Source organism: Euwallacea similis, chromosome 19 (assembly GCF_039881205.1).
Source record: "Euwallacea similis isolate ESF13 chromosome 19, ESF131.1, whole genome shotgun sequence".
In the NCBI taxonomy this organism is placed as follows: domain Eukaryota; kingdom Metazoa; phylum Arthropoda; class Insecta; order Coleoptera; family Curculionidae; genus Euwallacea; species Euwallacea similis.
This window is the reverse complement of record NC_089627.1, coordinates 915,238-928,886: the sequence shown is the minus strand read 5'-3', so window position 1 is coordinate 928,886 and position 13,649 is coordinate 915,238. Positions and strand designations below refer to the sequence as shown.

The following is a 13,649-nucleotide window of genomic DNA, read 5'->3' as shown; positions in this document are numbered from 1 at the left end:
TATTTACATATTCCTCATTTGCGTAACACTATTTTAAAAAAATAAAAACAGAGTTAAGAACAGCATGACGGCCTGAAATACAAATTGACAATATTTTTACCTTCGGGAGTGGTGCTGCCAGAGCTACTAGGACTCAAACCTCTATAATGATGTATATCAAACACTAGATCTGGAGGAAGAGGCATGCCTACAGCTAAATGCATCGAAAGAGACTCTAGCCATACTTCCATCACTTCAAATGGAGGTCTAGGGAACACATATAATCAAATAAAGACTAGTAAAAAAGCTAATAAAGCTACCTTTGGTCGGGATTTAAATCGGTGCATAAAAATACAATTTGGTAGAAGGGTTCTGGGCAAGATTGGCAGAATTTTTCCTTGAAAACCGACTGGTTCAGACCGAAATCATTCGATCGGGGAAGAAAGTCCGGGTCAGCTTGCACTCTCCCTATTATCTGCCAAGTTACCATGGTATAAAACAAGTTAAATTAGCTTTAACCGCATATTATACCTCGCACAAAATTATACCAAAACTGAAAACATCTACTTTTTCGTCGTATTTGTTGCCCTTCATCATTTCCGGAGCCATCCAATAAGGATTTCCCACAACGGTGTAACGTTTTTTACGCTCTTGCCTATTCTTAGAAGCCGAATTACCTATTTTAGAAATTATGTTCAATTAAGGTGAAACCTTGAGAAAGATGTTAAGGCACCTTTGGGAGATCTCCTGACGCTATTCGTAGCGTGGGAAATAATCCTGGCCAGCCCAAAATCGGCCACTATCACAGTTTTGTCTTCTCGCACCAAACAGTTGTGAGAATTGAGGTCTCTGAACAAAAATGTTTTGGTTGCCACGACACGAAACATAAAAGCAATGTGTTCAATGCTTACCTATGGATAATATTCATGGAATGCAAGTAGGCCATTCCGGCGGCTATGTCTTTGGCAAATGAAACCCTCTGTTCCCAAGGGAGAGGTTGCGTGGAGTCGTGTAATAATTCCGTTAAAGTACCACCTGAAATATTACATCTCGCATAATCTCGAATAACAGTAGTATTTGCTGTATATTGTACTCAGAAAATCCCCAACTTTGTAAAGCTTTCTAACACCCATAAAAACTGTAATAACCATCACTTTTTTTTATTTTATAGGACATACCCATTATAATAGTTAATCTTTGCATTCTCCATTTATTTCTAAGAATGTTTCATATAGCACATTTTATATCTAAATCAAACGGTTTTTGAAGTAATGAATATCAGACTGATATGTTGAGTATAGAAAGTGAATATACAGGGTATTTCAAATTCGACCCTCACCATTGGGATCTCGGAAACTAGAGGAGATACGAAGAAGTTTAAATGAGGGCAAAGTTGCGTAATCTAACGCTTGATCGAATACCATTTTGAAAATTTTAATTTTCCGAGTACTTCCGAAGATATCCGAGAAAAACTAAAAATTGGAGAATCCATTTTTATTTTTTTTTAGTGTTATTTGACAAGGACGATTAAATCCGTAAGCATATTTTCATTGCCACTTTTTCTCAGCTACACGATGACATATTCAGATTTGCCATCTGATGTTTCGTCTTTCGGCTACCATTATCAACTTTATTTTTTCTTATGGGCGCCATATTGGATTTTTCGACAGAAAAATAGTGCGTTTCATTCTGATTTCATTGATATAAAACTTCTTATAATTTACTTTTTTAAAAGCCGAAATATTGAAATAAAAAGAAATATTACATAGTTGGCCTTGACTTCATTGAAAGACTTTCTTTTGTTCGCGTTATATGACAGAACTTCTCAAACGAGATTAGAGCGTGCGCAGATTTCCAATGAAAATGAGCTTCAGAAATGAAGAGAAACGAGATATGTTAAGACTTTATTACAAATTTGATAGGAACAGTACGAAAACAGCTCAAATGTATTTTGAGTTATATCCGGAAAGACAACAGCCGCATAGAACATTATTTAAAACTTTGGATCAACATTTCGAAAGAACCAAACTCACTAAATTGACCAAAAACCTAAAATGAAGTATGGAAGCAGAATGGAAAAAGATTTTCAAAGGTACAAAACTCAGCTAAATATATATATATATATATACAGGGTGTCCCAGATAAGGATGAACAGCATGGGGATCTTGGAAACGGTAATAGATACAAAATGGTTTAAATTGGGAAAAAGTTGGGCAATTTAAAGCAAATTAATAATCTGTTTTTATATCGACGAAATTCCGAATGGTTACGAAGATATCCGGAAAAAAACGAATTTGGCGGTTTTCGTTTTTTGCAAATAACTCTTATACGGTTATAGTTAGAGGAATAAAAGTTTTACATTATTAAAGCACTTTTTTGAGAACTGTTTAGCAGTGTTGCCAGTTTTCTTGTTACATCCTTACTTTCGGAGAAAAATGAGTAAACTTTTGATTTTCATATGGGCGTGATATCAATTATTTATATTTTCAAAATCGTCATAAAATTCCCTTTTCAGCCATGCATTACATTTAATATTTTTCTCAGAAACTCTATGAGTTATAGCCATTAAAGCATTTTTTGATAAGCATACCTATGCCTGGAAAATAATGGTGGTTTATTTGAACATTTGTTATAATTTGAGATTTTGATTCGATCCAAGTTTAGCCGCATTGTTGTTATTAAATACATAATTTGAAACAATTATTTTTTTAATTTTAGGGTGATACCAGTAATATATTTATACTTTTAAATAATGTTGACGTTTCCACAGCATTCATTTATTTAATGTGCACCATTACTATAAGTCAAAATCATGGCCTACTTATCAAAAAATGCTTTAATGGCTATAACTCATAGAGTTTCTGAGAAAAATATTAAATGTAATGCATGGCTGAAAAGGGAATTTTATGACGATTTTGAAAATATAAATAATTGATATCACGCCCATATGAAAATCAAAAGTTTACTCATTTTTCTCCGAAAGTAAGGATGTAACAAGAAAACTGGCAACACTGCTAAACAGTTCTCAAAAAAGTGCTTTAATAATGTAAAACTTTTATTCCTCTAACTATAACCGTATAAGAGTTATTTGCAAAAAACGAAAACCGCCAAATTCGTTTTTTTCCGGATATCTTCGTAACCATTCGGAATTTCGTCGATATAAAAACAGATTATTAATTTGCTTTAAATTGCCTAACTTTTTCCCAATTTAAACCATTTTGTATCTATTACCGTTTCCGAGATCCCCATGCTGTTCATCCTTATCTGGGACACCCTGTATATATATATATATACAGGGTATTTCAAATTCGACCCTCACCATTGGGATCTCGGAAACTAGAGGAGATACGAAAAAGTTTAAATGGGGGCAAAGTTGCGCAATCTAGTGCTTGATCGAATACCGTTTTCAAAATTTTAATTTTCCGAGCACTTCCGAAGATATCCGAGAAAAACTAAAAATTGGAGAATCCATTTTTATTTTTTTTTAGCGTTATTTGACAAGAAAGGTTAAATCCGTAAGCACATTTTCATTGTCACTTTTTCTCAGCTACACAATGACATATTCAAATTTGCGATCCGACGTTTCGTCTTTCGGCTACCATCATCAACTTTATTTTTTCTTATGGGCGCCATATTGGATTTTTCGACAAAAAAATAGTGCGTTTCCTTCTGAATTCATTGATATAGAACTTCTTATAATTTACTTTTTTAAAAGCCGAAATATTTAAATAAAAAGAAATATTACATAGTTGGCCTTGACTCCATCGAAAGACTTTCTTTTGTTCGCGTTACATGACAGAACTTCTCAAACGAATTTAGAGCGTGTGCAGATTTCCAATGAAAATGAGTTTCCGAAGTGAAGAAAAACGAGATATGTTAAGACTTTACTACAAATTTGATAGGAACAGTACGAAAACAGCTCAAATGTATTTTGAGTTATATCCGGAAAGACAACAGCCGCATAGAACATTATTTAAAACTTTGGACGAACATTTAGCTGAGTTTGGTGCTTTTGAAAAATCTAGGATGAAGTATGGAAGCAGAAGGAAAGAAGATACTAGAAATAACCTACTGGCAAAGACAAAACTAAATTATTATTAAATGATACAACAAGTGTTCAGATTGACGACCTTCCTCCTGCATACATAAACGAACACGTCTATTTAAATTAGTGACAGCCCTAATAATATTTCTCCTTCTGATTACTCTACATTGTGTAATGATGTTTTCTCTAAGTTCTTCTATTGTGTTATAATCTCGATTCTCATATATTCTATTTTTCAAAGTGCCCCACAAAAAAGTCGTCAATTTGAGCACTTGTTGTAACATTTAATAATAATTTAGTTTTGTCTCTGCCAGTAGGTTATTTCTAGTATCTTCTTCCATTCCGCTTCCATACTTCATCCTAGATTTTTCAAAAGCACCAAACTCAGCTAAATGTTCGTCCAAAGTTTTAAATAATGTTCTATGCGGCTGTTGTCTTTCCGGATATAACTCAAAATACATTTGAGCTGTTTTCGTACTGTTCCTATCAAATTTGTAATAAAGTCTTAACATATCTCGTTTTTCTTCACTTCGGAAACTCATTTTCATTGGAAATCTGCACACGCTCTAAATTCGTTTGAGAAGTTCTGTCATATAACGCGAACAAAAGAAAGTCTTTCGATGGAGTCAAGGCCAACTATGTAATATTTCTTTTTGTTTAAATATTTCGGCTTTTAAAAAAGTAAATTATAAGAAGTTCTATATCAATGAAATCAGAATGAAACGCACTATTTTTTTGTCGAAAAATCCAATATGGCGCCCATAAGAAAAAATAAAGTTGATGATGGTAGCCGAAAGACGAAACGTCGGATCGCAAATTTGAATATGTCATTGTGTAGCTGAGAAAAAGTGACAATGAAAATGTGCTTACGGATTTAACCTTTCTTGTCAAATAACGCTAAAAAAAAATAAAAATATATTCTCCAATTTTTAGTTTTTGTCGGATATCTTCGGAAGTGCTCGGAAAATTAAAATTTTGAAAACGGTATTCGATCAAGCACTAGATTGCGCAACTTTGCCCCCATTTAAACTTTTTCGTATCTCCTCTAGTTTCCGAGATCCCAATGGTGAGGGTCGAATTTGAAATACCCTGTATACAGGGTGAGTCTTAAGTAATGGGACACAGAGCAACGATGGATTTATAACATAAAAATAATGCAATATAGCTAAATTTATGTTATTCCAAAAGTTGATAATAACTGAGATACAGGGTGCCAAAGTTGAAAAATGAAATCAAATTTTCTTTAATATATCTGGAACAGTTCGGGCTAATTTCACGAAATTTCTTATATAGGGGTTTTTGGAGATGGTCAATTCAAATTTATCGACGATTTCGGTGTAACTTCTAGATTGTGCCACAATCGACAATTAGTAGTCATTTAAACCATTTAAACTTTTTTGTGCCACGGTGTATGTCATTTGGACTCATTAAAATTTGTTCCCCTACCTTTTCTAGTTAAAAAAGTTATACCTTATTGGTGTCGCTAGGAGCAACGGTTTTCGAGAAATTCAATTAAATAACTTAAATTCCCATTTTTTCTACTTGTTGACATGTAACAACATAATTTTTTTGTATTGTTAAAATTATTCTGTTTCCATACTTCATCCTAGGTTTTTCAAAAACACCAAACTCAGCTAAATGTTCGTCCAAAGTTTTAAATAATGTTCTATGCGGCTGTTGTCTTTCCGGATATAACTCAAAATACATTTGAGCTGTTTTCGTACTGTTCCTATCAAATTTGTAATAAAGTCTTAACATATCTCGTTTTTCTTCACTTCGGAAACTCATTTTCATTGGAAATCTGCACACGCTCTAAATTCGTTTGAGAAGTTCTGTCATATAACGCGAACAAAAGAAAGTCTTTCGATGGAATCAAGGCCACCTATGTAATATTTCTTTTTATTTAAATATTTCGGCTTTTAAAAAAGTAAATTATAAGAAGTTCTATATCAATGAATTCAGAATGAAACGCACTATTTTTTTGTCGAAAAATCCAATATGAGGCCCATAAGAAAAAATAAAGTTGATGATGGTAGCCGAAAGACGAAACGTCGGATCGCAAATTTGAATATGTCATTGTGTAGCTGAGAAAAAGTGACAATGAAAATGTGCTTACGGATTTAACCTTTCTTGTCAAATAACGCTAAAAAAAAATAAAAATGGATTCTCCAATTTTTAGTTTTTCTCGGATATCTCCGGAAGTACTCGGAAAATTAAAATTTTGAAAACGGTATTCGATCAAGCACTAGATTGCGCAACTTTGCCCCCATTTAAACTTTTTCGTATCTCCTCTAGTTTCCGAGATCCCAATGGTGAGGGTCGAATTTGAAATACCCTGTATATAATGTATGTATAGGAAAGTGGTCTATTCTTAATATGCGAAATACATATTACTTTTACCTCTCATTACTCATATTTATTCTCCATATTAGAGGATTTTTGACTTTCTGGCGACACGGCTTGAAAAACTTACCTGAAATATACTCAGTAACCAGATGAAGTTTCTGCTCCTTATATAAAACCCCAATAAACCTAAGCACATTACTGTGATGCAGAGACCGCAACACTGCCACCTGCCACAACTAAAAGTCAGAAAACCAAACCTCTTCAGCTCAAACATACCAACCTCCTTTAAAAAATTCTTCTGAGCCTCCTCGTCCACCCTATACAGCTCCTTAAGCACCATAACCTCCGAAGTATCTTTGGTTGTAACCTGCATAAAAACACACAATGGAACTATTTAACTTTCCGATTCATCCGACGAAAAAAGGTACCTTGAACACCTGTCCGAAAAAACCCTGCCCTAAAAGCTCCCCTTTCACTAAATCGGAAGCCCTGAAAACCCTCTGAGCAGGCCTTGGCTCCAGGAATGAGTAAGCCCTTGATAGATCCAAACAGCGCTTCGAATTAGGAGCTCTAAGGGAAAAATCCTTATCAAACGTTCAAGCAAAAAAAAAACCTTTAACTTACTCATCTAAAAGCCTGCTCATAGACGAGCTTCTCTCCTTATCCAATGTCTGCTCTCTTTCAGCTAGATGATTTTTCCTGCGCAGCTGTCGCGACCTAGTCCCACTCATATATCCTTCGTCCTTTCTCTTATACAAGCGCTCCTTGTTTTCACCCCTAAAATTGCATTTAAGACTCAAGAAGTAAGCAAGAATAAGTAGCTCACCGCGCCTTTTTGTTCTCCTTGTACTCATTCGCGCCACAAATAATATTCTCACTGCTTCTGGTCTTTTCATTGTTGACTGAATCATTGGAACCAAATGATTTTACGTCTAATAGAGGAATGTTATTGTTGGTCGGAATGTTTGTATCACTTTTGGTAGTCGTTAAAGGACTGCTGTTAGGCGACAATGTGGTCAGCTGCGAGATTTTGCGCGAAATCGAGTCTGGGTCATGCTCTATAGTAAGCTGAAAAAATTATTAATTTTCTTATGATAAACAAAACGTCATCAACAGCTTCCAGATAAGATTTTAGCTGGATATAAACTGCTGTTAAACTGATTAAACTCACTTGCAAGACAGTGTCTGAATATCTCAAAAGGTTCTCGACGTTCTCTAAAGGCGTGTCCCTAACAGGCATCCCATTTATTTCCAATATCTTATCGCCGATGTGCAAAGACATAAGGTCATTGTTAACGTCCAGTCTAAAATTGTTTTTATTAAGAAACGTTTTATTTGGGTTAGAGGTAGGCATAAAAAAAACTACACCTACCTACAAAATGGAGCTTTAAAGCAGCAAAAATTGAAAGCTGAAGTTATTAAGGCAAAAGCCACCTGCAGAAGCTTCCCGTGCAGTTTCCATATTAACCTAAAGGAAGTGATTAGTATGGTTAAGTGTGTTGCTGAAGGATTGTGACTAACAACAATGCTAAAACATTGTATAAGAAAATAAGGTAAAAATAAGTGGCTATAATACACAGGGTTCTCCTACTGGGTACTTTAGAGAATGATACAGCTCATTACCAATATAATAAGTCTTATTAACATAAGTCCAAAAATGAGTAGGGATTTTAGGAAATGTTTATGTAAAATCAAAAATGAGCTACATAATTATCTCTAAAAATTCTCAGCATATTATAAATCGTCGCATTAAACCCCAGTTAGTTCAAAATACTAATTTGCTAAAGGATTAATAAATACTGTTAAAAAACACAATAATAAAATATTAATAACAAACTTTCTTCTAACTTACTCAGATATGGTAAAACACTGACTATCCCCTGAAAGCATTACATCTCTAGATACTCGAATGCCTTTCTGACCCCTCGGCACCTCCACAAGTCTTATGGAATGTGGTTTTCTGGCAAATGGAAATTTGACAGTTTTCTGAAGAGGCTGCATTTGCCTCTTGTAACACCTCCCACTACCAAAATTAGTTATCACACTCATATGCTTAAAAAAATACAATAAAACATTTTCCTCAGTGTTTCCTTACCAATAAAGCTTTGATCTTTCCACCAATGCATATGAGTCACCATCTCCGATGAAAGAACTGCATGAGCAGCAGCAAAAACATTCAGGATGAAATTTGTGTTCACCTGCAACCATGACAGGTCCTGTAATGACCTGACTGCATTGCTGACAGGCTTCTCCATAGCGAGTCCAATAATCATCCTTGCAAAACAAAAGACCATCTTTTTCAAAGTACCAGTTTGAGAGAGCTGCATCACATGCTGAACATCTAAGAGTAAATAATTGCCTACTGGTTTTTGTGGTTTGCTTTTATTAATAGAAAATGCAGTAGAAAAAGTAGTATGAAACATGAACGAAAATTCTTCAATTTCTGAATTTACCTGAAACAGTCCATATGCCATTCTTGCCCAAGTGCTGAGATGAATTCTTCATCATCCAAGAGGTTGAGACAGCCTGAACATATGTTGGCTTCTGTGGAAGTTAAATTGGAAACATTCTCACTAAGTTCTGGAAGGAAAATTATCCTATTAAACAGGGATGTTTACCAAGAGTTATCAGACCATAATTTCATCAAATTCAGATTTTTTATTAACTAACACCATTTATGAACGATTTTTTGATCATGATAATTTAATGAATACCCTTCACTTATGAAGATGTAATTAATACATACATTAGTGACGACAATTATTTAGAAGTCATCGTACAACTTTTATATTTATAATTTCTCCTATATATAATAACAAACTTATTAGAACTTAATTGATAAATATAAAGAAACACCCTATATTTGCATATGAGTCATTTTAAGGCTCAATTACCTTCAAATCCCAATGTTCCGGTGCATAGTGAAGAGGTAAGATAAATGGCGTACCCTAGAGTTTATAGTATCTGCCAATAAGGGCACTACATTATTACCAGAATATGAGATTATTGCAATTATTCGGCAACATTGGTAACAAGGCATAAACAAATTCAGAAACAGTAGTGCCAGTTTTCTGTTTTTTTCTACCATCAAAATTAAAATATTTTAGTTAATATTAAGCGTTAATTTATTTACTTACAAACATTTCAATTAATTAAAAACACGAAAATAATGTACCTCTTTACAAGGAAATTTGAAATATTCTTATGTTTCTAGAGATTACTGCAATAAAAGTTATCATCAAATAAATGATGTCAAGGGAACTTAAGAAATATTATTTGTTTTGGCATCACTGTACGAGCGAAAGTAAGGTTTGATAAAAACAAAGAGGAAATAGGAATTGCTTAAAAACTGGAAAAATCCATAAATTTATTTTGATAGTGCCTCCGAATTAATTTTATTACCCTGGTTTTTGAGGCTTTTTAACAACAGTTTAAGCATTAGCACAGTAATATCTTACGAAATATCCTAAATAAATAACATGTTTTCTTTGCCACTGACATTTCCTGCTCGGCCCACGCAAAACAAATAGAATAGTACGTTTTTGTAAATTAAAACACTTCTGATTTTTCAATTACTCCAACAAATATTAATAATAACAAGTGGAAATATGAGAATAATGTTAAAGCAATAGACGGTACACGTACCATTTTCTACATCTTCCTGCATTTTTTTCTATTTAATTCCGATAAACAAGAACACATCGATCACAACAATGAACTGATTGACTTATGACGTCATGATATTGCTACATGACCTTTGACATTTATTTGACAATTCCCTTCCTATGAAAACCAACGATAAATAAAGTGCTCTTAATCGGTATTTCCTGTCTTAATTTAAATTAATTCTTGAATAATCCATACATTTCCTAGTAATATTCGTGAAATTTTTCGTTCTCCAATTTAACAAACTAAGTCATTATTAAAAAACTTAATCTTCCCGTTTTAAATCACATGCTACCCAACCAATCAAAAAGGCTGTCACTTCTTATGTCCAAAAACTGACAATGACTGTTGATCAAATTGAAATACTGAGTGGTGGCGTCCTGTCCATTTCATTTCCTCTAGTAAAAACAATTAAAAGATTAAAAATACAAGAAATTTAAATGGATTTTCCAGTAATTTAATATCCATACGATATGAGTAACTTGTAAAAAGCTAAAAGTTTAATTAACGACAGTGGTGACCAAAAAAGCTTATGCCGAATGATACAAGGAAGTCTAATTGTGTGGAGACCTATTTCCAGACTATTTGTTAATTAAATGTGTTACCCCTAGATAATTACTACAGTTTATTTGTATACTCCCTACAGCACCATAAAGATGGTTCGGGGTAAGTTTGTAGTCATAATATTCGCCTTTTAAACAGAAGGCAGGTACACATATAGTTTCCTTGTATTATTGGGTGGGTATTAAAAGGACAAAAAATGGCAAAATCTTTTTTTCTATATTTAGGGTATTTCAGCTTCCATATCACTGCCTTTTTCTAACATGAATGAATCAAGAGAACTCAGTTCATCTGCTGTTTAGTAACTTTTTACTCTAGTTGTTTGACCCAAATTTACTTCTTTATAAAATAAACTATGCTCTGTATTAAACTATCTTAATAGTACATAGCTTGACGCTTCCTCTAAATTGTTTGGTTTCTCTAGCTTCCAAAATTAATAGATGCTGAAGTAATATTATTGCCATAGTTCAGGACGATTTTCCTTAGCTACAGCCACTGCTCCTACAACCCAGTTTCAAATCCAAACTAGAAGACAGAAATTGCCACAAAACATAAATGGCACAATGAATTCTCCATCTACACCCCATAGAATTGAACTTAGAAGTGATAGTAATGAGGAGAACAATTGCAAGAGGTCGTTAAATTGTCAACCTCCAGCCCCTAAAGCTAGGAAAAAGTAGGTTTTTACTTAGCCGTGTGTTGATTAATTTATTGATAATTGAGTATCCTTAAAGACTACTCAGCAATCACATAGGAAACAGTTTTACTCAAAATGCGAGTTTGAAATCTAAGGATTTGCCAAAAGTCAACAATAATGATAATACTAAAGTCAACGGGCAACATAAACTAACAGGTATGATAGAGTCATTGATTGAACTGAGCATGAGTTCACATTAAGACTTCTGTAGAGTACTTTCCTGTCAGGCGCTCAATTAGAAAAACAAAAGCAACTGTGCTAGAAGAACAGCAACTGGCCTTAGAAAGAATGGTTAGGAATAAAATTGAGGAAGGTTTAGAGGTGCCTAAAGTTGTTTTTTACCAAGATTGCCTATTTAAAAAACAGGCTTTTAGGTGAGATTATTTAAAGATAAAGGTCGAGGGGTAGTCGCAGCCAAAGACTTTCAAAAAGGGGATTTTGTTGTGGAGTATAGTGGAGAACTGGTGGATATACTTAAGGCTAAAGGCAGAGAGGAGCTGTATGCTCAGAATGAGAATGCTGGCTGTTATATGTATTATTTTAAACATAATGGCACGCAGTATTGGTTAGTGAATTTCTTGTCCTTAAGGATTTGTCAAATTTAGAGATTTTCAGTATCGACGCCACCGAAGAGACCGGACGTTTTGGACGATTAGTGAATCATTCACGAACCAACCCGAATCTTGTCACCAAAACCTTGATTGTGGACAAAATTCCCAGGCTGGTTTTGCTGGCCAAGGAGGATATCAAACGAGGCGAAGAGGTAAGTTTTGATTACCTCTTTGAGGGAGAGTATTAACGATCGTTACAGGTTTTGTACGACTATGGTGACCGATCTAAAGAGTCTTTGCAGTATCATCCGTGGTTAGCCTACTAAATTATTAGTCTATATGACCACTTAAAGGGTTTTTAGTAAATAGTATAGTCAAGTTATGTTTTAATGACAAAGTTTTATCAAAAAGTTTGTATGAGATTCTTTCTGAGAAAGATGTGAAGGGTGTGAACTTGGTTTAGGGGAATTCAGTGCAAAAGCTAAATGTCTTTTTTGCATTTCTGAAAATTTTACAAAATCTCCTTGGTTGGACTTATGTATAATACGATATAATACAAATTGCGCTTATTTCGTTATTACAATTTTATACGTATTTTTTACTATTACTTAATTTTTAATGTATTGCAAAACACCCGATACAATAGTTCCAATGTTTATAGTTTAATGTGGTCTTAACTGATATGCGAAGTGCTTATTAATCAATAAATAGACATAGATCAGCTCTTAGATGTGATCGTTAAGGGGCTAATACTATGGGATCATTTAAATTTCATATCTAGCCAGCTGTGGGATTTTACACAAGAAAAATAGAAGATAAAAGGTAGGTCGAACTTGATTATATGCTGCAAAATAACGTTAAAATTCATTTTTGATGAAATAGCCTAGTGAGGTTATGTTGCTTTATTTACTTTTATCGACATATGTTCTTCAACAAACTTCACAGTTGACTAGATGTGAAATTTAAATGATCCCTCTGTATAACAATATTGAACTTCTCTATACCCACTATTCGAGGAAGCAAAATGTTGCAAAATACGCATTCCGATTCGCCAGTTTCCTTGATACGCTAATATTTGCTATAGTTATCGGAAACATTTTCCTCTAATAAATAATTCTGCACACTATATTGACAAGGCCTGTAATAAGTAATATGATCGTTGGCCTACACAAGGTGTCCCATCAAAAAGAACTTACTCCCATGATCATCACACGTCAATTTACTAAAATTAACCACTATTTTAAAGATCATGCTACTTTCAAATTGTTTGATGGGGCTCGCTGTACAATCGATCTAGGGATTCAGGTCCAATAATTATACAAAAGTTTAACTATAGTTTTCGCTCTATGGATTCTAGAAAATGTACTCGTCGAACTTCATTCAAGAATTATGCATTTGCCCCAGAAAAGATTGTATCTATGAGGAACGTACCTTTAAATTATTAGTACACAAAACTCGAATTTACTATTAATCTCCTTAGTATTAGTACACCTCGTCCAATGGTTATAGTATTACGTAGATTGTAGAAAAAACTCAAATATCTGTTACCGACCTAATGGTGCAGTTTCTGGGGTTTCGGGTAATTAAATCACCATTATAGCCTATATTACAAAGGGGTAAATAGGGACTGAGTATGTTTTATGCGCATGCTCGGTTAGTATTACCAAGTTTTTGCATTTTTTGAGTCAATAAATTGAGACGTATTATAGAATCGGTGTTATTGATGATTCCTCCCCTTTCACTCATTTTATTAATTCCACTTTTATTTTCGTTTATGACTAAGAAAATAGCATTAACCATAACC

The 13,649-nt window shown here is 33.9% G+C and overlaps 2 protein-coding genes across 3 annotated transcripts in view; one reads left to right on the top strand and one right to left on the bottom strand.

Moving 5' to 3' along the window:
- Positions 1–10,098, bottom strand: part of LIMK1 (LIM domain kinase 1) — a 16,152-nt gene extending 6,054 nt beyond the window's left edge. The window contains exons 1-16 of the mRNA XM_066399716.1: positions 10,016–10,098; positions 8,824–8,950; positions 8,466–8,711; positions 8,223–8,393; positions 7,743–7,838; positions 7,542–7,674; positions 7,197–7,438; positions 6,995–7,147; positions 6,799–6,940; positions 6,651–6,737; positions 6,498–6,597; positions 891–1,014; positions 713–828; positions 511–656; positions 300–454; positions 101–246 (exon numbers count right to left, since the gene is read on the bottom strand). Coding sequence (XP_066255813.1) covers positions 101–246; positions 300–454; positions 511–656; positions 713–828; positions 891–1,014; positions 6,498–6,597; positions 6,651–6,737; positions 6,799–6,940; positions 6,995–7,147; positions 7,197–7,438; positions 7,542–7,674; positions 7,743–7,838; positions 8,223–8,393; positions 8,466–8,711; positions 8,824–8,950; positions 10,016–10,037 — 2,206 coding nt within the window. The 5' untranslated portion in view covers positions 10,038–10,098. The remainder of the gene's footprint in view (positions 1–100; positions 247–299; positions 455–510; positions 657–712; positions 829–890; positions 1,015–6,497; positions 6,598–6,650; positions 6,738–6,798; positions 6,941–6,994; positions 7,148–7,196; positions 7,439–7,541; positions 7,675–7,742; positions 7,839–8,222; positions 8,394–8,465; positions 8,712–8,823; positions 8,951–10,015) is intronic.
- Positions 1–13,556, top strand: part of LOC136415241 (histone-lysine N-methyltransferase Set8-like) — a 26,348-nt gene extending 12,792 nt beyond the window's left edge. The window contains exons 1-7 of one of the 2 annotated variants that reach the window (XM_066399733.1): positions 10,491–10,702; positions 11,084–11,273; positions 11,332–11,450; positions 11,506–11,615; positions 11,669–11,859; positions 11,910–12,057; positions 12,106–13,556. In XM_066399733.1, coding sequence (XP_066255830.1) covers positions 10,693–10,702; positions 11,084–11,273; positions 11,332–11,450; positions 11,506–11,615; positions 11,669–11,859; positions 11,910–12,057; positions 12,106–12,171 — 834 coding nt within the window. In that variant the 5' untranslated portion in view covers positions 10,491–10,692 and the 3' untranslated portion in view covers positions 12,172–13,556. Of the gene's footprint in view, positions 1–10,490; positions 10,703–11,083; positions 11,274–11,331; positions 11,451–11,505; positions 11,616–11,668; positions 11,860–11,909; positions 12,058–12,105 lie in introns of those variants that run through there. The other variant, XM_066399734.1, reaches the window with a different exon arrangement.
- Positions 13,557–13,649: the final 93 nt, after the last annotated feature.